At 44.7% G+C, this 23,517-nt stretch overlaps 1 protein-coding gene across 3 annotated transcripts in view; it reads right to left on the reverse strand.

Moving 5' to 3' along the window:
* Positions 1 to 748: 748 nt before the first annotated feature.
* LOC141117443 (serine protease inhibitor A6-like) overlaps positions 749 to 23,517 on the reverse strand; it is a 99,797-nt gene continuing 77,028 nt past the window's right edge. For 2 of the 3 annotated variants that reach the window (XM_073610302.1, XM_073610305.1), the window contains exons 2-6: positions 22,719 to 22,808; positions 12,441 to 13,112; positions 9,771 to 10,041; positions 6,654 to 6,801; positions 750 to 1,228 (exon numbers count right to left, since the gene is read on the reverse strand). In XM_073610302.1, the coding sequence (XP_073466403.1) occupies positions 1,037 to 1,228; positions 6,654 to 6,801; positions 9,771 to 10,041; positions 12,441 to 13,086 (1,257 nt within the window). In that variant the 5' untranslated portion in view covers positions 13,087 to 13,112; positions 22,719 to 22,808 and the 3' untranslated portion in view covers positions 750 to 1,036. Of the gene's footprint in view, positions 1,229 to 6,653; positions 6,802 to 9,770; positions 10,042 to 12,440; positions 13,113 to 22,718; positions 22,809 to 23,517 lie in introns of all 3 variants that reach the window. The other variant, XM_073610303.1, reaches the window with a different exon arrangement.

The following is a 23,517-nucleotide window of genomic DNA, read 5'->3' on the forward strand; positions in this document are numbered from 1 at the left end:
TTCATGGTTTGGGGTATCACCACTTGTATGTTTTGTGCTTTATTTTCAACAATTTTGACATAAATGTTTGTTTTTAAACATGTGCCTCACGTGAGGAGTTTTTAAAATGATAATAATAAAATCAGTTTTTATAATATATTTTTGTTCTCTTTGGTTGCCTTTTAAAAATCCCATTCTAATGCCGCGTACACATGGTCGGACTGTCTGACGGGAAATGTTGGATGTGAGGTTGTTGGCTGAAAGTCCGACCCTGCGTACGCTCCATCGAATATTTGTTGTCGGACTTTCCGCCCACAAATGTTGGCTATCAGGCTCTCAAATTTTCCGCCAACAAAATTTTGTTGTCGGACTTTCCGATCGTGCGTACACAAGTCCGTCGCACAAAAGTTTGCGCGTGCTCAGAAGCAGGATCAGCCGGTCTTGTAAACTAGCGTTCGTGATGGAGAATTAACATTCGTGCCGCGGCAAATTATGAAATCTGGAAATGCAGTGCACAATTCTCTTCTTCTCTAATGGGATAATAATGAAGCTGCTTTGCTGGTGATACTGATGGGGTTATTGCAAACGAATTTTTAAAGGTTTTTTTTTTTAAGTGATATCAAGAATAATATTAATAGTGCTAAATGAAAAACACAAAAAGAAAAGCGTGAATCAACACTCACCAAACTTCTACTAACACGAAATTAGCAGAAGGAGCCCAAATGGCGCAAAAGAGCTCTAGTAGGTCACTACGTAATTGTTGGCCAACATTTCTGTGACCGTGTGTATGCAAGACAAGTTGGAGCCAACATCCTTCGAACAAAATTCCACGGTTTTGTTGTCGGAAAGTCCGATCGTGTGTGCATAATAGATACTTTGATATTATATACTAATTACAGGGTTGATGGCAACCCTGATCCAGCACTGATGAACTAATACTGCATTCAAAGATCTGACTATATGACAAACCGGCTGGAGAATATAGAGCTTTTATTCATTGAGTTTTATTGAAACCACTGGAACATTCCATTGGTGTAAGGCGCGGTATTCTTCTGGTTTATTTCCGGGCAGGATTCATGACAGTCGCCATGAAGAGAATGCTGTTGGTTTTGTGCTCACAGATGATGGAAATGAATGGACGGTTAATTTGTATCTGTTTGAATAGCGCTAATGGAACCGTTTCTATGGCCGTAGCTCCGGCGGCCACTGTCCCTTTTTCATCCACATCCAGGACAGCCTTGTGTACGGCCTGAAATATAATAATAGCATCAGCAAATAATCAGCAAATACAGGTTGCATTTTTTAAAATCGAATAGAATTTTTGTGCTGCACTACTTCGGTATCTCTACCCTGGACAAAAAATGGTGTTAGCACCCCCTCTAGCCCCCCTCCTGGATTCTGTGAATGCGTAGACATGCCGCAGGGCTTTGGGTTCCAGAAGAAAACTGCTGCGCAACATATGTGCACATGTTTCCCACACATCTGAGCATGCATGGGTTTCCTCTACGCATGCTCAAAGCCAGGCTGTTATGGTAATTATTATTATTATACAGGATTTATATAGCACCAACAGTTTACGTAGCGCTTTACAACTTCAGGGTAGACAGTACAAATACAATACACTTTAATACAGTAGGAATCAGAGGGCCCTGCTCCTTAGAACTTACAATCTAAGAGGGAAGGTCAAGAGATACAAGAGGTAATAACTGTGGGTGATGTGCTGATTGAGAAGATAAATGTACAGTTGTTAGGTGGGGGCCAGATAGGCTTCTCTGAAGAGATGAGTTTTCAGGGATCGTCTGAAAGTGGATAAAGTAGGAGAAAATCGGACGGATTGGGGTAGAGCATTCCAGAGGATGGGAGAGGCTCTGGAGAAGTACTGAAGGCGAGCATGGGATGAGGTGACAAGGGAGTTTGAGAGCAGGAGGTCTTGGGAGGAGCAAAGAGAACGATTAGGTTGGTATTTTGTGACTAGGTTAGAGATGTAGCTAGGGGCCAGGTTGTGGATGGCTTTGTAAGTTATAGTTACCGTATATACTCGAGTATAAGTCGTTCCGAGTATAAGTCGAGGCCCTAATTTACCACAAAAAAATGGGAAAAACTTATTGACCCGAGTATAAGACGAGGGTGAGAAATGCGCAGCTACTGTAAGTGGAAAAGAGGGTCAACAATGCCCATTTGCAGCCTCACTGTGCCCATTTGCAGCCTCACTGTGCCCATTTGCATGCCTCACTGTGCCCATTTGCAGCCTCACTGTGCCCATTTGCAGCCATAGGTCCCCCGAACTTCAAACTTGGTAGTTAAGGGTTCCTAGATGCCCCCTAGCTGCAGCAAAAATTTGGGGTCTCTGAACCCAAAGGGTCCCAAAATGACATTGCTGCAGATGGACACAGTTGACTGAATTTGGGGCCCCGTATCTTGGGGCCACTTAGAGCTAAGAGCCCCAAATTTGGTGTGCAAACCCAGTGGAACTAGCACCATAAAATATCTAAAGCTGGAGTTTCTAGCACCAAGTGGCCCCGAGATACAGGGCCCCAAATATCGGTTCAGAAAATGTCAAGCACTTTTCTATAGCAGAGAATGACATTTTCCGAACCGGATTTGGGGCCCCGTATCTCGGGGCCACTTGGTGCTAAGAACTCCATCTTTGGATATGTTATGGTACCAGTGCCACTGGGTTTGCACACCAAATTTTGGTTTCCTAGCACTAAGTGGCTCTGAGATAAGGGGCCCCAAAATCGGTTCAGAAAATGTCAAGCACTTTTCTGCAGCAGAGAGTGACATTTTCCGAACCGATTCTGGGGCCCCGTATCTCGGGGCCACTTAGAGCTAGGAACTCCATCTTTGGATATGTTATGGTACGAGTTCCACTGGGTTTGCACACCAAATCTGGGGTTCCTAGCACCAGGTGGCCCTGAGATACAGGGTCCCAAAATCGGTTCGGAAAATGAAATTTTTTCCTGCAGAAAAGTGCTTGACTCGAGTATAAGTCGAGGGGGGCACAAAAAAATGTGCTGAAAAATTTGACTTATACTCGAGTATATACGGTAGTACCTTGAATTTAATTCGGTGTTTGAGTGGCAGCCACTGGAGGGATTGGCAGAGGGGTATAGCAGACGCTGAGCGGTTTGTGAGGTGGATGAGCCTGGCAGCAGCATTCATGATGGACTGAAGTGGGGATGGACTATTTAGAGGTAAGCCAATGAGGAGGGTAGTCAAGGTGGGAGATGACCAGGGAGTGGATTAGAAGCTTTGTGGTGACATTGGTTAGGAAGGGGCGTATTTTGGAGATGTTGCGGCGGTTGAGGCGGCAAATTTTGAATAGCGATAGGATGTGGGGCTGAAAGGTTAGTTCAGAGTCCAGGATTACACATAGGACCTTGGCGTGGGGGAACAAGTTGATAGTTGAGCCATTGATATTGACAGAGAAATCGGTTGAAGTGGCACCTGAGGAGGAAATATCATGAGCTCGGTTTTGGATAGGTTGAGTTTGAGAAAGTGATGTGGCATCCAGGCTGATATGTCTGATAGTAAGTTGGTGATGCGTGAGGAGACAGATGGAGAGAGCTGGGGGGTGGAGAGATAGATTTGGGTGTCATCAGCTTAGAGATGATATTTAAATTCCACAATTGCCATGTTTGAAGTTCCCCACGTGAGATTAAATTTGTCAAGAGGGCTCTGCCAAGACCCTTCAGCACATCTGTGCATATCCCAAAAATATCAAAACATGGCAGCCCTGGTGTGGGAGCAGAGCCAAATGAAACGGGAATTAAGAGGTAGGGATGACCCTAACGTTCGGTCCTTCCACCGAATGTCCCACAATGTCACTGACCAGAACACAAAGGCAACTTTTCAAAGATTAAAAGGAGAGACTTTTTTTCTGAAAAATTATACTGTTTTTGTAAAATTGTGACATGTGAGGATTTTATTTTATGCCAACTTGTAATATTTACTGAGAGGTCCACTGTCTGAGCAAATGCTGATATTGCTTGCTACAAGCTAATTAGAAAAGGCTGTCCCATGCCAGCATGCTGTAGAGAGGATCCTTGCTCTCTGTAAGGAAACAGTGGTCTCTCTACAGCGGTCCAGCACACCCATCCCTGGTTTAGACCTATAGCTCCACAATCAGCAAAGTTCATGCTATCTGCTGATAACTAGCGATGAGCCAACAGTTATAGGAGAAGTACAGCCAAAGCTTGTTTGGCTGTACTTCTCCTGTGGATCACAGGAGTGAAGTTCATTCTGCACTCCTGCAAACCCGTTTTCAGCAGACAGCGGGCTGAAGTCCGCCGTCTGCTGATGTCACAGAGCCGGTCCAGGTTCAGGCAAGATCATGGCAATGGAGTTGAAGTCCATGAGTGTGGGGTGCTCTGCGCCCCCGAGCCCACCATTTTTTAAGCCAATTAAGAGCCTCAGTCTCTAATCACTTGCTTAAAAAAAAAAACCTTGTAGAAATCTATGCATCCGGTGCCCTGCATGGAGATTAGAGGCCAGCGCATGGAGATTAGGAGGGCGGCGCATGGAGATTAGGGGGGCGGCCCCTGCTCCCCTTATGGACCGGCTGCTGCTGATCAAATGGATATTTTTAAAAAATCTTTGCACTGGCACGTGTTCCCCAGGGCAATGCCCATCCTTCATCATGCCATTATTTTGACAACCCTGAAGGGTTAATGATGTTTCTATGCTGTTTTTATCCTGTATATTTCCATCTCATTTCTATTATCTGAGTTTGAATTGGAATGTGTTTGCTTGCTAGAAATGTTTAGGCTAATAGATTAGTGTGGCTGGTTTATTGTGAGAACATTCTAGCATGCACCTTTTTACCAAAAATATTATGAGACAGCACGCCATATGGCGATAAACTCCTTTTCTTAGAATTGCCATCCTTTTTCTCTGTAACCAAACCCGAACGTATTGAAATCCATCTTTTTTTATTTTGAATAAAACCAAGGGTTATCCCCCTTGTTAAATGAACATATTTTTGACCTTATCTTGTGTACGTGTCATTCTGTGTTCCCGGGATTCTGAGTAGGAGCTAGTCAGCTGTCCAGTTCAAATCCCCATCAGACCCTTTGCCTATTAGCCCAGAAAATGGACAGTTCTGATTTGACAAATTCAGCACCAATTGATCTCAATGGTGTTTGAGTTCAGCACCCAAATGTCTTTGAAGTTTGCCGAACCCAGCTTGAACCAAATCCAGGGCAGATGAGGGCTCCAAATCCAGGGCTCATTTCTACTAATAACACCATGCTGCCCCTAAAATCTGTGGATCAGTCTTCTAATGGAAAGCTTTCCATAGTTTGAGAGTGCTAAGATCCTTTTTAGAACTAGAAGTATGCAATTTTGGTTGCTCCCAGTTGTGAGACCATGTTGTGAATTAAAGTGTAGTTCCTAATCATGTAATCACCATGCCTGCATTCACAACTCTGCCCCGAGCTACATCACCAATCTTGTCTCCAAATATCACCCAAATCATCCTCTCCGCTCTTCTCAGGACCTCCTACTCTCAAGCTCTCGCATCTCCTCCTCCCATGCTCGTCTCCAGGATTTCTCCAAAGCCTCTCCCATCCTCTGGAACTCCCTACCTCCACCTGTCCAGCTATCCCCTAACTCTTGCTACCTTCAGGCGATCCCTGAAAATTCATCTCTTCAGGAAAGCCTATCACATCTCCAACTAATCTCTTTTACCACTTCCATCAGCTCATTCCCCACAGTTACAACCTTTTTTAACACCTGCCCCATCCTATTAGATTGTAAGCTCTTCTGAGCAGGGCCCTCTTAATCCTCTTGGATTTTATTGTATTATAACTGTACTGTCTCTTTTTATATTGTAAAGCGCTGCATAAACTGTTGGCGCTATATAAATCCTGTATAATAATAATAATAATGACAGCCAATCATGGTGATCACACAAATCTATTAGCTGTAGCTTCCAATACAAATGTATACAGTGGAACCTCGGATTACGAGCATAATCTGTTCCAGGAGTATGCTTGTAATCCAAAGTACTCGCATATCAAAGTGAGTTTTCCCATTGAAGTCAATGGAAACGAAAATAATTTGTTCCGCATTGACTTCAACGGCATGCAATACCGCATGTGGCCAGAGGCGGGGGGCGCCTGGGAGCCTCAGAAATGGCCAAAAAGGCCAGAGGACAAATTCGGCTGACCTCAGCAAACTTCGGATAGGCTTCCTACCCGAGATTTGCCAAGGTCAGCATTGCTGTCCTCGGGCCTTTCCGTGCATTTCCGAACGGCGCCGATCGGCTGCGATCGGCGATGTTCGGCTCTGCTCGGCTCCGGCGCCCCCCCACCTCAGGCCAAAAGCGGTACTGCACACCGCTTTGGCCTGAATTTTGCGAGACAACACTTGTAAACCCAGTTACGATTTTTAAAAATACAGTGCTCGTATTGCGAAACGCTCATTAACCACGTTACTCGCAATCCGAGGTTCCACTGTATACTTAAAATGTAAAACATATTCAGGTGTGCTAATTAATCATAGAGTTATTGACAAGCTAAGTAACCTACACTTTCTCTGCTACATTTGTTCTGGACATCTTTCATCTGTGACCTCTGGTTAACCCCCTTCCTAACCTTCATTTGTTTTCATTCTAAATTCTACAATTCTTGGGCTTCCAGATTTCTTGATGAAGAAAGAAAAAAACCCCTTACCTTTCCAACTTTTAGTTTAATATCACGAGTGATTCCAGGGAACTTGGCATCTTTGGAGAAGGCAGTTCTGATGCCAAGTGCACGCAAAACCTCCTTTAGGTCTATAGTTGAACTGATGGAAAATTTTGGCACAGAGAGTTCAATGTACCTACAAAGGAAAATAATAGTCATTAGTGAAGGACGGAAACATCAACCAACGTGATAAAGAGGGGCAACTTCAACCACAAAGCCAAATATACACACCCGAGGCGCTTATATAGATTACTGAACCCGGAAAAAGATTTATGAAGCCATATATGAAAGGTTCCCATCATTAGATAGCAGTCTGAAGATATGAGCAACTTTAAGTAAAATGCTCCTTTTGTTTAAAGCTAGTCACAAGCCTTTAGATCAGCGTTTCTCAACCAGGATTCCATGGAACCCTAGGGTTCCTCCAGAGGTTGCTAGGGGTTCCTTGAGCAATGAGCAATTTCTGCCTCTTAGATAAGTTCCCACTGACACCATTGATCTTTTTAGCTATCTGTAAGGGGGGAATTCTTCCCAATGGCCACAAGTGTAAGGAGCATTCTTCCCACTAACCATCACACTAATGCATCATGAGTTGTAGATATAGTCATTTTTAGCAGGGGTTCCCCGACACCTGAAAGTGTATTTCAAGGGTTCCTCTGTTAAAAAAGGTTGAGGAAGGCTGCTTTAGATTTAACAATAGTCATGTCGCAAGAGCGATATAAATTGAAAGGATTGGTCTTCACATAATACTGTTGATAAAACTACAGCTTTCCACTTGTATTAATTTCACAATCTCCTTTAGGATAAAAGTTGAATTTCTAGCACTCCTTCTCTTCCCACACCCCTGCCCCCATCCTCAAAAAAAAATGGTAGAAATACTAATCACTATCTCAAATCTTCTACTTTCTTCTCTGCAGGAGGATCATCATTGCCTGGGTGGAGTGGACACCTCCATTGACTGTCCAGCAGAGAGGTGACTGGCCCATTGCAATTCTAGAGCCGCTGATTGTCATACCGAGAAGCAGAACTACTGAGGAAGGTTGATGGCCGGAGGAGTTAGAGGAGTAAAAAAGAGTTTCAAAATGTATCTTTTTAACCTCTTCCCACCGGCCATACGTATACTGTATATGAGGCCTTTTGGCAGGTTGTCTTGAGGCCACATATATGCATCCTAAATGTGAACATTTCTGTGCTGAGAGTGTGGACACTGCACGCTCCCAGTACAGTTACCAGCGGGTAACCAGCGGGAAAGCTCCCAATGCCTTCTTGCGATTTCCAATCATGTGACCTCTCTGACAGCCATTCACAGCTGTCACATGATCGGAAGGCCTGCCAAGGGCCGGGAGTTGGCGGTGGGAAGAGGTAAAAAAAAAAACTACTGGACACTGACTGGTGACGGTATATAAAAAAAATAATTTTTTACATTTTTTACAATTTTTATTACATTTTTTTTTGCACAATTTTTTTTCTAACATCATTTTTTATACACATTATGATTGCTTATACCAGTGAATTTCATTGGTATAAGCACCCATTTTTTACTGTATGAAACTGGTTCATTCAGTGTCTTTTGTTGTGATTAGCTGTGATTGGCCAAAGTTAATCACATGGTACAGATGGGCTGTGATTGGCCCTGTCTGTACCATGTGATCATGGTGACCAATCACAGCTAGCAACACAATTATATACAAAGGATGGCATGAAAGGAAGCCATCCATAGTTTACAATTGTCATGTGATCTGCTGTAATTGGTCACAGCAATCACATGGTACTGGCAGCGGGTCGGTAAAGGAGAAGGTTGTCAGTGCATGCCACTGGCAGCTAAAACTCCTGAGGGTGTTGTTTAAATACTTGGACCCTCCGGACAAGAAAACCGTCATCTGTGCCACGATAGGCAGCCGCCTAGACTATCGCAATTCATTATATCTGGGATTGCCAAAGAAGACAGTGCAGAGGCTTCAACTCATACAGAATGCTGTGGCAAGGCTACCTATGGGTGTCCCTTTGAGGGATCATATCACCCCCGTTCTTTGTGCCTTGCACTGGCTGGCGGTCTACCATCATAGTCTGTTTAAAGCAGGTTGTATCATGTTTAAAATCATGAGAAGCCTTGCTCCAAGTTACCTCTGCTCACGCTTCCACAAACGAGTTCTGGGAAGATCACTTAGTTCGAGCAGAAGAGACCTCCTCCACATCTCTGTGCCTAAGAAGACCCGGCGGGGTGGTCGAGCTTTCTCCCACCAGGGAGCCGTGCTGTGGAACAGCCTCCCTGCTGAGCTCCCGGAGGCCCCTACCATCTTGGTCTTTCTCAGGAAATTGAAGACTTGGCTCTTCACACAAGCCTTTCCTACGTAGCCCCTCTTGTTCCATCTCTTATGCTGCTTCCACCTGATTCTGTCTCCTCCTAGTCCCTGGGTTTTTTTCCAGGGACTCTGCCAAGCGCGTCGGGATCCTATGGGGTAAATGACTGCGCTATATCAAGATGTCATGCAACTCAACTCAACTGAAAGTGATCAGTCATCGGCTTTGTTCGCTGGATACAGCCGGTGACAGATCACGCCACTGCATGGCTACGTGAGAGGCGCGTTCTGGGAGGATACCATAAGACATCCTCCCAGAACACTGGTGCTCCCGCCCGGCCGTCTTTGTACTATAGGGGAGGATGTTATGTGAGGTGTTAACTTTAGCTGTTTCACCATCAAATCTTGTACTCTACCTACTGTACCTTTAAGCTACATTGCATAGGATCAGTGGCAAAGAACACTTCAGACCCTACAGCTTTTACGCTTTCCTTGCCTTCCGCTTGCCCTTGTCCCATCTCCTTCTTGGCTTTATCCTGCCTCCTGCTGGCTCTTTGAGTTACTAGTCAACACTACAGGGTTTTTAGAGCTGGTCTTGAGCTTTCTTCCTCCGGTAAGCTTAAAAAAGTATACACTAGTTTCCCTCACCTAACAGAGAAGACACTCCCACTGCAAGTCTGATTTTAACTTCCAGCTGACATATGGCAAACAAGAATAAAGATATGTTTTATATAATTACGATTTTATATTTGAATAAATCAACTAAAAAGGTGTTTGTATACATTTTCCTGTAAGTTTCTTCTCTTACCCTTCTATGAATGATGTCCTCCATCGTTGTATGGTCTTAGCGGACATTCCTTGCTCTATCTTATGGATCTTGCCCGGCTCAGCCAGGGCGATAATCATGGATGCGTTATCCTTGTATGGAAGCTCCACCACTGTACAAGGAAGATCGGTGTCATGGTAAGTGTTGTAGATACCTGTGCGATGCATCATTGGAACATCCACCATTGTCTTCTCATCAACCAAGAACTTCTCAACTCTTGTATTATCTGGATGAAAAGTTTCCTGCCATTCTCCTAAAAATAAAATAAATAAATAAATATATAAATACAAAAATACAATACAATGAAACTTCAAGTTATTAGGCAAGTAAACTCTAAATCTTCTAAGATATGAAACTACATCTAATAAAAAGTGTAATTGATCAGTGGAGTGCGCACCAAAAAAGGACCAGAAATGTCTTGAGCAAAACTGCCTATGGTACCAACGCTTGGGCATACAACTGACTACAAATCCCAAGAATAGGACTTCAAAAATACAGAAAGGACTTAAAAAATATGCAAAAATATACTATATTACCAAAAGTATTGGGACACCTGCCTTTACACGCACATGAACTTTAATGGCATCCCAGTCTTAGTCCGTAGGGTTCAGTATTGATTTGGCCCACCCTTTGCAGCTATAACACCTTCAACTCTTCTGGGAAGGCTGTCCACAAGGTTTAGGAGGGTGTCTATGGGAATGTTTAACCATTCTTCCAGAAGCGCATTTGTGAAGTCAGGCACTGATGTTGGATGAGAAGGCCTTGCTCGCAGTCTCTGCTCTAATTCATCCCAAAGGTGTTCTATCAGGTTGAGGTCAGGACTCTGTGCAGGCCAAGTCAGGTTCCTCCACCCCAAATGTGCTCATCCATGTCTTTATGGACCTTGCTTTGTGTACTGGTCCAAATCATTTGGTGGAGGGGAGGATTATGGTGTGGGGGGAGGGGGGATTATGGTGGGGGGTTGTTTTTCAGGGTTGGGCTTGGCCCCTTAGTTCCAGTGAAGGGAACTCTTAAGGCGTCAGCATACCAAGACATTTTGGACAATTTCATGCTCCCAACTTTGTGGGAACAGTTTGGGGATGGCCCCTTCCTGCTCCACCATGAGTGGAGTCTTTTTAGCTGTTGTCAGATATTGTATAAATAAAGAGCTACACTATATTACCAAAAGTATTGGGACATCTGCCTTTACACACACATGAACCAATATATTCTACTGTATATTTGTTATAATGTAGACATTCTCAACCTGGGCTCATCTAGAGATTGATGGGGGGGATGACTGCCCTCTCATTTGATAATGACTGCACAGTTTCCAGACCAACGCTACTTGACAGAGACAATGGCTAGACCTGTGAAATTTGTTTGGTTACGAATTGAAACTTGGACAAAATTTTCATTATTCGGAGATTCAGAAGTATCCGAATTTCAATGAATCCGAAATAAATTGTAAAAATGAATTTGAATTTGAATTTGAATTTGAAAATGAATCTGAATTTAAAAATTAATTTGAATTTGAAAATGAATCTGAATTTAAAAATGAATTTTAATTTGAAAATGAATTTGAATTCAAAACAGAAACATATTGCGATAAATACAGTAAGATTTAAAAGTGAAACAAGATGTTGATACCTACTTAGGCTGCTTTATAGAATAGAATAGAATAGAATAGAATAGAATAGAATAAAATGTAATAAAACAGAATAAAATATAAAAGAATAGAATAAAACAGAATAGAAAAACTAGAATAAATTAAAATAACAAGAATATAGCCATCTTCTAAAATTAGAATTTCGAAAATTTGAAATTTTTAGTAGAATAAAATAGAGTAAAATAGAAAGAATATAGCTGTCTAACAAAACAAAATTATTTAAATTTGAAAAATGAATTAGAATTTGAAAATGAATTTGAATTTAAAAATGAATATGAGTTTGAATTTAAAAATGAATTTGAATTAAAAACAGAAACATATTGCGATAAATACAGTAAGGTGTAAAAGTGAAATAAGATGTTGATTCCTACTTAGGCTGCTTTATAGAATAGAATAGAATAGAAAATAAAATAAAACAGTAGTATAGAATAAAACAGAACAAAATCTAAAAGAATAGAATAACATAAAACAGAATAGAAACATTAGAATAGAATAGAATAAATTAAAATAACAAAAATATAGCCATCTTCTAAAATTAGAATTTCAAATTTGAAATTTTTAGTAGAATAAAATAGAGTAAAATAGAAAGAATATAGCCGTCTTCTGTAATTCAAATTTCAAATAGAATAAAATAGAAAGAATATAGTCTTTCATAAATTAAATTATTTAAGGAGGCGTGGACTGTGTGTGGCGGTCATAGTCTCACTTATAGCATAATGCTACAGCAAACGTGGTAAATCTGAGTCTAAGTAAGATGACATATTCAGATTTGGTAAAATGTATCTAATTACCACATATGGACATAGAATGTTGTGTTCGCAATAGGAAATAAAAATGAAAGATGGAAGAATTCATTGATGATGCCCTCACTTTCTGTGGTTAACATGTCAGACAGCTACAGAAATATTACATTTTTCTCCAACTACAATAAAAACAACAAAAACAATGTGTGAACTGGCACTTTATACTATAATTCGCTCCAGCTGCGACTGTTCTCTTCTTACCCTTAAACAGAACATAGTTGATCAGGACCATCTTAGTGTCTTTATGAAGGTCTTTGATAAGTTCATTAATTTTGCCTTTAGTTTTATTTTTCACGTATCTGTTTATTTTTTTTTCAACTTTTTTTAGGTCGCTAAAATCCTCTTGCATAATTTCAGCATGGTAGTAGCGCTGGGTATCATCTTTAAAGCTCTGGAGCACGGTCAGTTTATCTTTTAGAAAGATGGCATTGCCGACGTTGACCTGAAGGCTGCTCTTCGGCTCATTCAACGCTTGGAGAAGAGCGGAATAAGCCTGGTGGACCTCCATTTCCCTGCAACCTGTGTTGTTCAGGCTCAAACCTTTCCACACTTCCTGGTGGGTTTTTGTTTTGGCCCCCAGCAACATCATGGAAAAAGCAGAAGAAATGCTAAGAGGTGACAAAACAACATTTTTGGGTGGGGAATCCTTGTTCTGAGATGACCTGGAGGTCAGATGTTTGAAGAAATTTATGACGAATTTAGTATTTGCCTTTACCGTTTCCCTTAAAGCTTGGTCTTTCTTCGGCTCTTTTCCACCCTTGGTTTCCTTTTGGGACTTTGCAGATTTTTGTTTAGCTGAAGCAGTTATGACCGGGATGAGCAAAAGCAAAATTAGGAGGAACTTCATGTCTTCTCAGTATAGACGCACACCTACTGATAATGATATTGAGTTAGTTAATGTAAGTTTTCTTTTTCAACATCTGATCCTCCTCTGAGACTTGTAGCAACTAGACTTCTGTATCTCAGCATGAAGATATTAAAGGATAATCGAACCCAGGAACAAAAATGTAATATATAGCATCTTACCTGTCCTTAGATGTCATAGCTGCATACATTTTTTTTTCAAATTCTTTATTTAAATTATCCAACATACACAAAACGGCAGATCCGTTTAGTCAGATACATGAATAGAATGAACATAAAGCAAACTTGTACAAACCAGATGTACAACATCAATTATAATTATTATAAATGTATGGGCGGCCATATCGGAACGCCCAATAATCATAAAATCTAGAAGACTTAAACTGTTAAAAAAGGAATCAACACTCTAGGCTCGATTAATCATTACCACCATGAGTGCAAGGATAAAGTAGTTTTCTTTAACACCAGTTCAGTGAAAGAGTAACACTAGTAAGTGTAGAAGAGAAAGAGGGTACAGTGAGGGAAGGAGAGAGAGGAAAAGAGGAGTGAGGGGAGGGAGGCAGGACAGGTGTAGCCGCCGGCAGGGGGTTGAAGGACCTTGTAGATGTTCTAAGACAGTGGTTCTCAACCTGGGGGTCGGGACCCCCTCAGGGGTCGAATGATGATTTGCCAGGGGTCACCAAATCCTGGGCTGTTCCTGAAGTCCGCACCACCCTCCCAGTCTTTTTGCGGCTGCCCAGCAGGGCTGATCCTTGAGCCCGCGGCTGCCCAGTCAGCCTCTTCACAGCCACCCATTCAGTTCACGGCATGGCTGGAGGGCACAATACTAGAGGTCAGCTGACTGGTGAGGAATGTTAAGTGGGAGGGGCTGGAGGAGACCCCATCTCTTGATTTCGGCATAGGTGTCACTGCTACGAGACATCACAAAGTTGAAGCCACAGAGAAGCCGGAGACACAGTGAGTAACACTACCTGTGATTATTGGTGCCATTAAAAACCCCCACTACAGTTCAGATCAGCAGATGACCTTGATCAAGAGCACCTAAGCTGGCTGATCAGAACCCCCCCCAGCAGTGCCCCTCATCCCATCCCCCCACCAAGGAGTAAGAGAAGGAAAAAAAAATACATGGAAGGGAGAGGAAAAGAGGGGGAGGAACAAAGAAAAAAAAGGGAGAGAAAGAATAATGCCGCGTACACACGGTCGGACTTTTCGTCTACAAAAGTCCAACGGACGCTGACGGACTAAAGCTGGCTGGTAATCCGATCGTGTGTGGGCTTCTCCGGACTTTCAACTGACTTTTTTAGCCTCAAATCCGACGGACTTTAGATTTGAAACATGCTTCAAATCTTTACGTCGTAAGTACGACGGACCCCGAAATCCGCTCGTCTGTGTGCTAGTCCGACGGACAAAAACCCATGCTAGGGCAGCTATTGGCTACTGGCTATGAACTTCCTTATTTTAGTCCGGTGTACGTCATCACGTACGAATCCGTCGGACTTTTGTGTGGTCGTGTGTAGGCAAGTCCGTTCGTAAGAAAGTCTGCCGCAAGTCCGCCGAAGGTACGTCGGAAGTATGTCGGACAGGCTGTCGGACTTTTGTAGACGAAAAGTCCGACCGTGTGTACGCGGCATTAGAGTAAGAACAAACAGAACGGATGGGAAAAAAAAACACAAGAAATTTAAGATAGAGACAGATAAAAAGGGAAAAAAAGGAGAACAAAAGAGAAAGTGTTACATCCTAAAATGTACCATAAGGGGTTTTAATACTGTAGAATAGGGATGAGCTTCGTGTTCGAGTCGAACCCATGTTCGACTCGAACATCGGCTGTTCGATCGTTCGCCGAATTGCGAACGTTATGGGCCGTTCGCGCTAAATTCGTGTGGCGCGTCACGGCCCATAATTCACTGCGGCATCGCAGTGCATTGCTGGCTGATGATTGGCCAAGCATGCACTATGACCCGCATGCTTGGCCAATCACAGCGCCGTCAGTAGAGAGAGCTGTAATTGGCCAAAGCCAGGGTGGCTTTGGCCAATTATGGCTCAGGGGATTTAGTACACACCCCACACTATATAAGGCCGCCTGCACGGCGGCCCTGTGTAGTGTGTGTTCCGGTGTGCTGAGAGATAGAGAGAGAGAGAGACAGTGTCATTTGATTTGAGTTAGATAGATTAGGCAGAACAGTCAGTCAGTTAGCTGCACTTACAGTGTATTGTGTATATATATGCATCCCAGGTGTTGCATATATATATATACACTGTATTCAGTTTAGCTAGATCCGTTGCTGTTATCTTCTATCTAGACTATTTACATTTAATGCAGTGCGTCCTGCTCACAGTGTTCAGCTAGATCCGTTCCTGTTATCTTCTAGACTATTTACATTTAGTGCAGTGCGTCCTGCTCACAGTGTTCAGCTAGATCCGTTCCTGTTATCTTCTAGACTATTTACATTTAGTGCAGTGCGTCCTGCTCACAGTGTTCAGCTAGATCCGTTCCTGTTAAATTCCTACTGACAGGCAGGCTTGTCTGGTTACAGTATATAAAGCTACCTGAAGAAAATTACAGGTGTTCTATTTGATCCTATTAGTACCACGGTCAGGCAGCTAGACTATTTACATTTAGTACAGTGCGTCCTGCTCACAGTGTTCAGCTAGATCCGTTCCTGTTATCTTCCTACTGACAGGCAGGCTTGTCTGGTTACAGTATATAAAGCTACCTGAAGAAAATTACAGGTGTTCTATTTGATCCTATTAGTACCACGGTCAGGCAGCTAGACTATTTACATTTAGTACAGTGCGTCCTGCTCACAGTGTTCAGCTAGATCCGTTCCTGTTATCTTCCTACTGACAGGCAGGCTTGTCTGGTTACAGTATATAAAGCTACTTGAAGAAAATTACAGGTGTTCTATCCCAGCTTAGTGCAGCTACAGGCCATTAGTATGTCTGGAAGGCCAAGAAGGAGAGGCAGACAGTCACAAGCCAATAAGAGAGGGCAAGCAGGCTCTGTGTCTAGTGCTGGTCGTGGAGACGGTGCATCCTCATCAGCACGTGGCCATGGGACACGCTTGGCCTTTTTTTCGGCAGCTGGCCGTGTTGAGCCGCAACATGCGGAAGACTTGGTCGAGTGGATGACCAAGCCGTCCTCATCCTCCTCATCCTCTCTCACCCATGCCCAGGGTGCTTTGTCTGGCAAAGCAGCGGCCTCTTCCCTCAGCTCAATGTCATCAGTGACTCCTTCCCTAGCTCCACCATGTCCTCATGAGGATTCCCTCGAACTGTTTGACCACAGTGTTGGGTACATGCTCCAGGAGGATGCCCAGCGTTTGGAAGGCTCTGATGACGATACTGAGCTCGATGAAGGCAGTAACATGAGCACGGACAGAGGGGGTGCCCAAGAAGGACAGCAATCTGGCAGTCATGCTCCCCCTGCTGCAGCATACTGCCAGGTTTGCTCCAGTGATGAGGAGGGAGGGGATGATGAGGTCACTGACTCAACGTGGGTGCCTGATAGGAGAGAGGAGGAGGAGGAGGAGGAGGAGGAGGAGGCGGCGGCACATCACCAACGAGGCAGGATGCCCTCCAGGGGCCAGCCTAAGGGCAGCACATTGACTGCATCACACCCCAAAGCTCCACATGTGCAGGGCGCTGCAGTCTCTGCGCGTTATTCAAAAAGTTCTTTGGTGTGGGCCTTTTTTGAGACGAGTGCATCAGATCGCACCGCTGCTATTTGCAACATATGTCTCAAGCGTATCTCGCGTGGCCAAAACATCTCCCGCTTGGGTACCACATGCTTGACCAGACATATGTTGACCTGCCATGCAGTTCGTTGGCAAGCGTATCTAAAAGACCCACACCAAAGAACAAAGAGGATCTCTCCTTGCTCCTCATCAGCTGAGATTTCCAACCCCACTAGACCTTCAGTCCTCTCTGAGACCTGCAGTGAGAGGAATGAAGGTGTAGAATTAGGTGTGTCACAGCCAAGTACTTGTGGGCAATCTGCTTTTGGTACACCGACGTCAGATTGTACCAGGCAAATTTCCCTGCCCCAGCTGCTGCACCGCCGAAAGAAGTTTGCTCCCAGCCATCCACATGCCCAGCGGTTGAATGCTAGCTTGGCAAAATTGCTAGCACTTCAACTGCTGCCTTTTCAGTTGGTAGACTCTGCCCCCTTCCGTGAGTTTGTGGAATGTGCGGTTCCTCAGTGGCAGGTACCCAAACGCCACTTTTTCTCACGGAAGGCGATTCCGGCTCTCTACCGGCATGTGGAAGGCAATGTCCATGCCTCGCTGGACAGGGCGGTCAGCGGTAAGGTGCATATTACCGCTGACTCATGGTCCAGCAGGCATGGACAGGGACGTTACCTAAGTTTCACGGCGCATTGGGTGACTCTGCTGGCAGCTGGGAAGGATGCAGGACAAGGTGCAGTAGTGTTGGAGGTTGTTCCGCCACCACGCCTCCAAAATGCTGATTGTGACACACCTCTCTCCTCCACCCCCTCCTCTTCTTCTTCCTCCATGGCCTCTTCCTCGGAACCAGCGGTGCTCCGTAGGCGTTCAAGGGGCTACGCAAGTACGCAGGCCAAAAGATGCCATGCGGTGCTTGAGCTGGTGTGCTTGGGGGACAGGAGCCACACTGGGGCAGAGGTTTTGTCAGCTCTGCAGGGGCAGGTTCAGAGGTGGTTGACGCTACGCCAACTTAAGGCAGGAATGGTGGTTTGCGACAATGGCACCAACCTCCTCTCTGCCCTCCGACAGGGACAAATGACCCATGTGCCCTGTTTGGCTCACGTCCTTAACTTGGTGGTGCAGCGGTTCTTGGGCAGGTACCCGGGCTTACAGGATGTCCTGAGGCAGGCCAGGAAAGTCTGTGTGCATTTCCGCCGGTCATATAATGCCAGTGCTCGGCTGACGGACCTCCAAAAGGAGTTTAACCTGCCCAAGAACCGCCTAATCTGTGACATGCCCACCAGGTGGAACTCAACGTTGGCCATGCTGCAGCGGCTGCACACGCAGCAGAGGGCCATCAATGAGTACCTGTGCGACTATGGCACCAGGACAGGGTCAGGGGAGCTTGGTTTTTTTTCCCCACGCCAGTGGGCCATGATCAGGGATGCATGCACTGTCCTGTCACCATTCGAGGAGGCCGCGAGGATGGTGAGCAGTGACAGTGCATGCATCAGTGACACTGTCCCCCTTGTCCACCTGTTGGAGCACACGCTGCGTGGAATAATGGACAGGGCACTTGAGGCAGAACAGAGGCAGGAAGAGGAGGACTTCCTTAGCTCTCAAGGCCCCCTTTATCCAGACAGTGTTCCTGCGTGCCCGCCGATCACACAGGAAGAGGACGAGGAGGAAGAGGAGGAGGAGGAAGATTGTGTCAGTATGGAGGTGGAGCCTGGCACTCAGCATCAGCAGCAGTCTTTAAGGGATCAGTCCCAAGAAACACATGGACTTGTACGTGGCTGGGAGGAGGTGGCTGCGGACCATGTCGTTCTTAGTGACCCAGAGGACTCCGGACCGAATGCCTCAGCAAACCTACGCTGCATGGCCTCCCTGATCCTGCAAAGCCTGCGTAAGGATCCTCGTATTCGTGGTATCAAGGAGAAGGACCAATACTGGCTGGCAACCCTCCTTGATCCACGTTACAAGGGTAAGGTTGCGGACCTTATCTTGCCATCGCAGAGGGAGCAGAGGATGAAACATCTTCGGGAGGCCTTGCAGAAAGGTCTGTGCAACGCGTTCCCAGAGACTGGGAGGTTACAAACTCCTGTTTCTGGACAACGTGTTGCTGAGGCTTCGGTCAGTCAAAGAAGGAGCGGTGGAGAAGGTGGCCGTCTGACCGATGCGTTCAGACAATTTTTTGGTCCGCAGCCCCAAGGTATGATCGGTTCCAGCAACCATCGCCAGCGTCTGTTTTACATGGTGCAGGAATACCTAGGGGCAAGATCAGACTTGGACACCTTTCCCACCGAAAATCCTCTGGGTTACTGGGTCTTGAGGATGGATCACTGGCCAGAGCTTGCACAGTATGCAATTGAGCTACTGGCCTGTCCTGCATCCAGCGTTCTTTCGGAACGCACATTCAGTGCTGCTGGAGGCGTGGTAACCGATCACAGGGTGCGTCTGTCCACCGACTCGGTCGATCGGCTGACCTTCATAAAAATGAATGAGTCTTGGATCACCACCAGCTACCAAGCACCTGATGCTGATGTAACCGAATAATTTTTTTTTGAAATCTCAGATCCCTTCAAAGACTGCCTATGCTGATGCTGAGTGACTATCCCTGAGTAATTATCCTCTTCCTCCTCAATCATCACGCTGATAGCTTGTAAGAACATTTTTGGTTCTGGGCGCCACCACCAGTGCCTAAGGCACAATTTTTCAGCCCCTGTTTAACAGGGGCGTGTAATTACAATTTTTGATGTAATACTTTGCAGCAGGGCTCGTTCCTGCATTCCAACTAGAGTGTCTGTGAGGGGTTGCAGTGTTGTGGCACCAGCACCAGTGCCTAAGGCCCAATTTTTCTGCCCCTGTCTAACAGGGGCGTGTAATTACAATTTTTGATGCAATACTTTGCAGCAGGGCTCGTTCCTGCGTTCCAACTAGAGTGTCTGTGAGGGGTTGCAGTGTTGTGGCACCAGCACCAGTGCCTAAGGCCCAATTTTTCTGCCCCTGTCTAACAGGGGCGTGTAATTACAATTTTTGATGCAATACTTTGCAGCAGGGCTCGTTCCTGCGTTCCAACTAGAGTGTCTGTGAGGGGTTGCAGTGTTGTGGCACCAGCACCAGTGCCTAAGGCCCAATTTTTCTGCCCCTGTCTAACAGGGGCGTGTAATTACAATTTTTGATGCAATACTTTGCAGCAGGGCTCGTTCCTGCGTTCCAACTAGAGTGTCTGTGAGGGGTTGCAGTGTTGTGGCACCAGCACCAGTGCCTAAGGCCCAATTTTTCTGCCCCTGTCTAACAGGGGCGTGTAATTACAATTTTTGAAGCAATACTTTGCAGCAGGGCTCGTTCCTGCGTTCCAACTAGAGTGTCTGTGAGGGGTTGCAGTGTTGTGGCACCAGCACCAGTGCCTAAGGCCTAATTTTTCAGCTCCTGTTCAACAGGGGCATGTAATTACAATTCTTGATCTAATATTTCACAGCAGGGCCCTGTGAGGGCTTACAGTGTTGTGGCCACAGCAACACCTAAGGCCCAAATTTCTGCTGAGTATATAGGGCAGGACCCTACTTTCAAACATCTAACTTACAAACGACTCCTACTTGCAAACGGAAGGAGACAACAGGAAGTGAGATGAAATCTACCCCTAGGAAGGGAAATTCTTTCCTGTAAGAGTTAATATGGGAAAACAATTTCTCCTTTCCACTGATGCTTTCCAATCCTTGTTCCACAAAAAAACCCAAATTTTCAAAAAACATTTTTCATTGGGACAAAAAAGTGAGGTGAAATCTTCTGAAGAGGAGGAAAGACAGCAAAACAAATGTCACAGGGGTGATAACCCTTCCCTATGTTTTCCAAAAAGCTTAGAAAAGATTTTTTGGCTGGAGCTAAACACGTTAAAAATGTTCAAAATTACAAACAGATTCTACTTAACAACAAACCTACAGTCCCTGTCTTGTTTGCACCGCCTGTATACTGCTGTTCAGAGTATATAGGGCCTGGTGGCCCCACACCTTTCCTTATTTTAATTTGGGTGCGGGGTTCCCCTTAATATCCATACAAGACCCAAAGGGCCTGGTAATGGACTGGGGGGTACCCATGCCGTTTGTCTCACTGATTTTCATCCATATTGCCATGACCCGACATGACATTAAACCCGCAAGCAGTTTTAAATGAGATTTTTTCCTTTAAAAATGACATTTGGTGCAGGGACTGTTCTAAACATGGGAAACACGCGTCACTTTACAGGCATACTATAGACACCCCCCAGGTACGATATTTAAAGGAATATTTCACTTTTTTTTTTTTACTTTAAGCATCATTAAAATCACTGCTCCCGAAAAAACGGCCGTTTTTAAAAGTTTTTTTTGCATTGATACATGTCCCCTGGGGTAGGACCCGGGTCCCCAAACCCTTTTTAGGACAATACCATGCAAATTAGCCTTTAAAATGAGCACTTTTGATTTCGAACGTTCGAGTCCCATAGACGTCAATGGGGTTCTAACGTTCGTGCGAACTTTCGGTCCGTTCGCGGGTTCTGGTGCGAACCGAACCGGGGGGTGTTCGGCTCATCCCTACTGTAGAAGTGGAAGGTACTCAGGGAGCACTAAATGTCCGTGGGTTAGGGGAGCAAATTACTTGTCTTGCCTTAGGAGCTGACAGCTCACACTACAAAAATAATTTTACTGTTGGGGGTCCCCACAACTTGGGAAATTTTATCAAGGGGTCACCGCACTAGATGATTGAGAATCACTGTTCTAAGACTATGTTTTAATTAACTGAGGGTGCGAAGAGGGCCTTTCCTTCATCCGAGAATTTGAATATGTTTCACTGAACCCAAGTTTTAGAGTAAATCTCATGGCGGTTTTGAGCCTAGAGTAGCAGATCTTCCATCTTGTTTACCTCTTCAACTCTTGAGAGCCAAAGCGAGATAGAAGGGGGCCTTAAGTCTCCCCAATGCAGGGCAATGCACGATCTGGCAGCATTAAAAAAATACATTTTTCTTTTTTAGCAAGTACAGAAAATATGTGTTGACCTTGCCAAAAATGGAGTGTCTTTGTAACTTCATATTAGTTGAACTGGAAGCATAAGACTATTGGGTCTTTCTCCTGTAAACTATTATTCTCCCCATTCCTCATGTAAACTATTGGGTCTTTCTCCTGTAAACTATTATTCTATTCTATTATTCTCCCCATTCCCCATGTAAGGATGAAGAGATTAGGGCCAGCCATAGACGGTTTGAATCTTGGCCAGTTCAGCAGAACCCGGCCAAGATTTGAACCATGTATGGGCAACCTAAATGTACCAGGTTGCTCGATTGATCAACTTGGGTACAACCAGCCTGCCGGATTCCCTTGTGGTTGGCTGCTATAGCCGCTAGCAATAATCACTGTCTGTGTTGATGGGGGAATTGTGGTTGCAGGAAAGAAATTTTCACTGTCTATGGCCTGCCTTAGTTTGGAGTCCAGCTTGGCTGACAATTATGGTTACCTCCATAGATACAGTAGAGTGAGTGAGTGTTGTCAACATGGGACAAGACGTTGTTTATTTGCATTGATAACCATGCAATGCAATAAAGAAAAAAGTCTGAAAAAATATTAATGCAGTCACCCCATTTTTGTTTAGTCAAATTTTAATTAAATTTGTATTCAGATGAAATTACGTTCTACTTCCTGCCTGAGGGACATAGCAGGAAGTTAAAGGAAGTCACTCTTAAATGTGTAAATATTTATTTCTAGTTGTCACTGGAACAGTGGAACAGGTTGGGGTTAGGGTTGGGTTGGGGTTGGGGTTAGGGTTGGGTTGCGGTTGGGGTTGGGGTTTTCCCTTGAAGAACAAGGTTAGGACTAAGGGATTGGGATAGAGACACTGGAACAGGTTTCCCCATTAGCTGATTTCTCCTCTTTTCCTGTTCTACTGACCACCACTGTGGAACTTTTGACTTCCCACTACTTACCACTCCAATGACAACAGTCACCAGGACCAAGAAAAGAGAGAGAACTTCCCCAGTAGGACAAAGGCAACAAGAAAAAACTGGCAGAACTCCCTAAGATAAAAAGGCAAAAAACAAGAATCAGACAGAACTAAGAAAAATAAACTTTTCATAACCCTAATTCTAAGGAAGGCAGCAGATAAGGATTCATTGCACACTGTCTACATGAATTGTTATCTACCTCCTACCTTACAGTATCAATACAATTAAGGATGTGGAGAACAGTGGCTTGATTAATTCTCCCCTTTGAAGTAAACCATGACCACCCCTTACCAGTGCCAATCTGACCAGCCTTTCCGCAGAGACAGAACCTTCACTTGTGAGCATCCGAGGAAAAATCCATTTATATAGACTGGAAGATTTTCCAGTAGTCTCCGGTTACTCCCCCCACCCCCACCCATTGCTTTGTTGTATGTGAGACTTTTTCTTCTAGGCTAAGTGGGAATTAAGGCAGCCCATTCATTATGGACAGGCTGATGCTGGAATAATACAATTGTGCTGCCATTAAGAGGTTGTAAACCCTCGTTTTTTTTTTTTAATAAGAAACATGTCATACTTACCTCCACTGTACAGTTAGTTTTGCACAGAGCGGCCCCGAACCTCCTCTTCTGGGGTCCCTCGGCGGCGCTGGTGGCTTCTCCCCGCATCGAGTGTCCACGTTGGAGAAGCGCTCTCCTTGGTGGACACCCGTGCGGGCGCGCTCCCGAGTACTGCATCTGTGTCCATTCCGCCCCCCGGCGCCGCTTCATTGGATTTGATTGAC

The sequence above is a fragment of the Aquarana catesbeiana genome, linkage group LG13 (genome assembly GCF_042186555.1).
Source record: "Aquarana catesbeiana isolate 2022-GZ linkage group LG13, ASM4218655v1, whole genome shotgun sequence".
Classification (NCBI taxonomy): domain Eukaryota; kingdom Metazoa; phylum Chordata; class Amphibia; order Anura; family Ranidae; genus Aquarana; species Aquarana catesbeiana.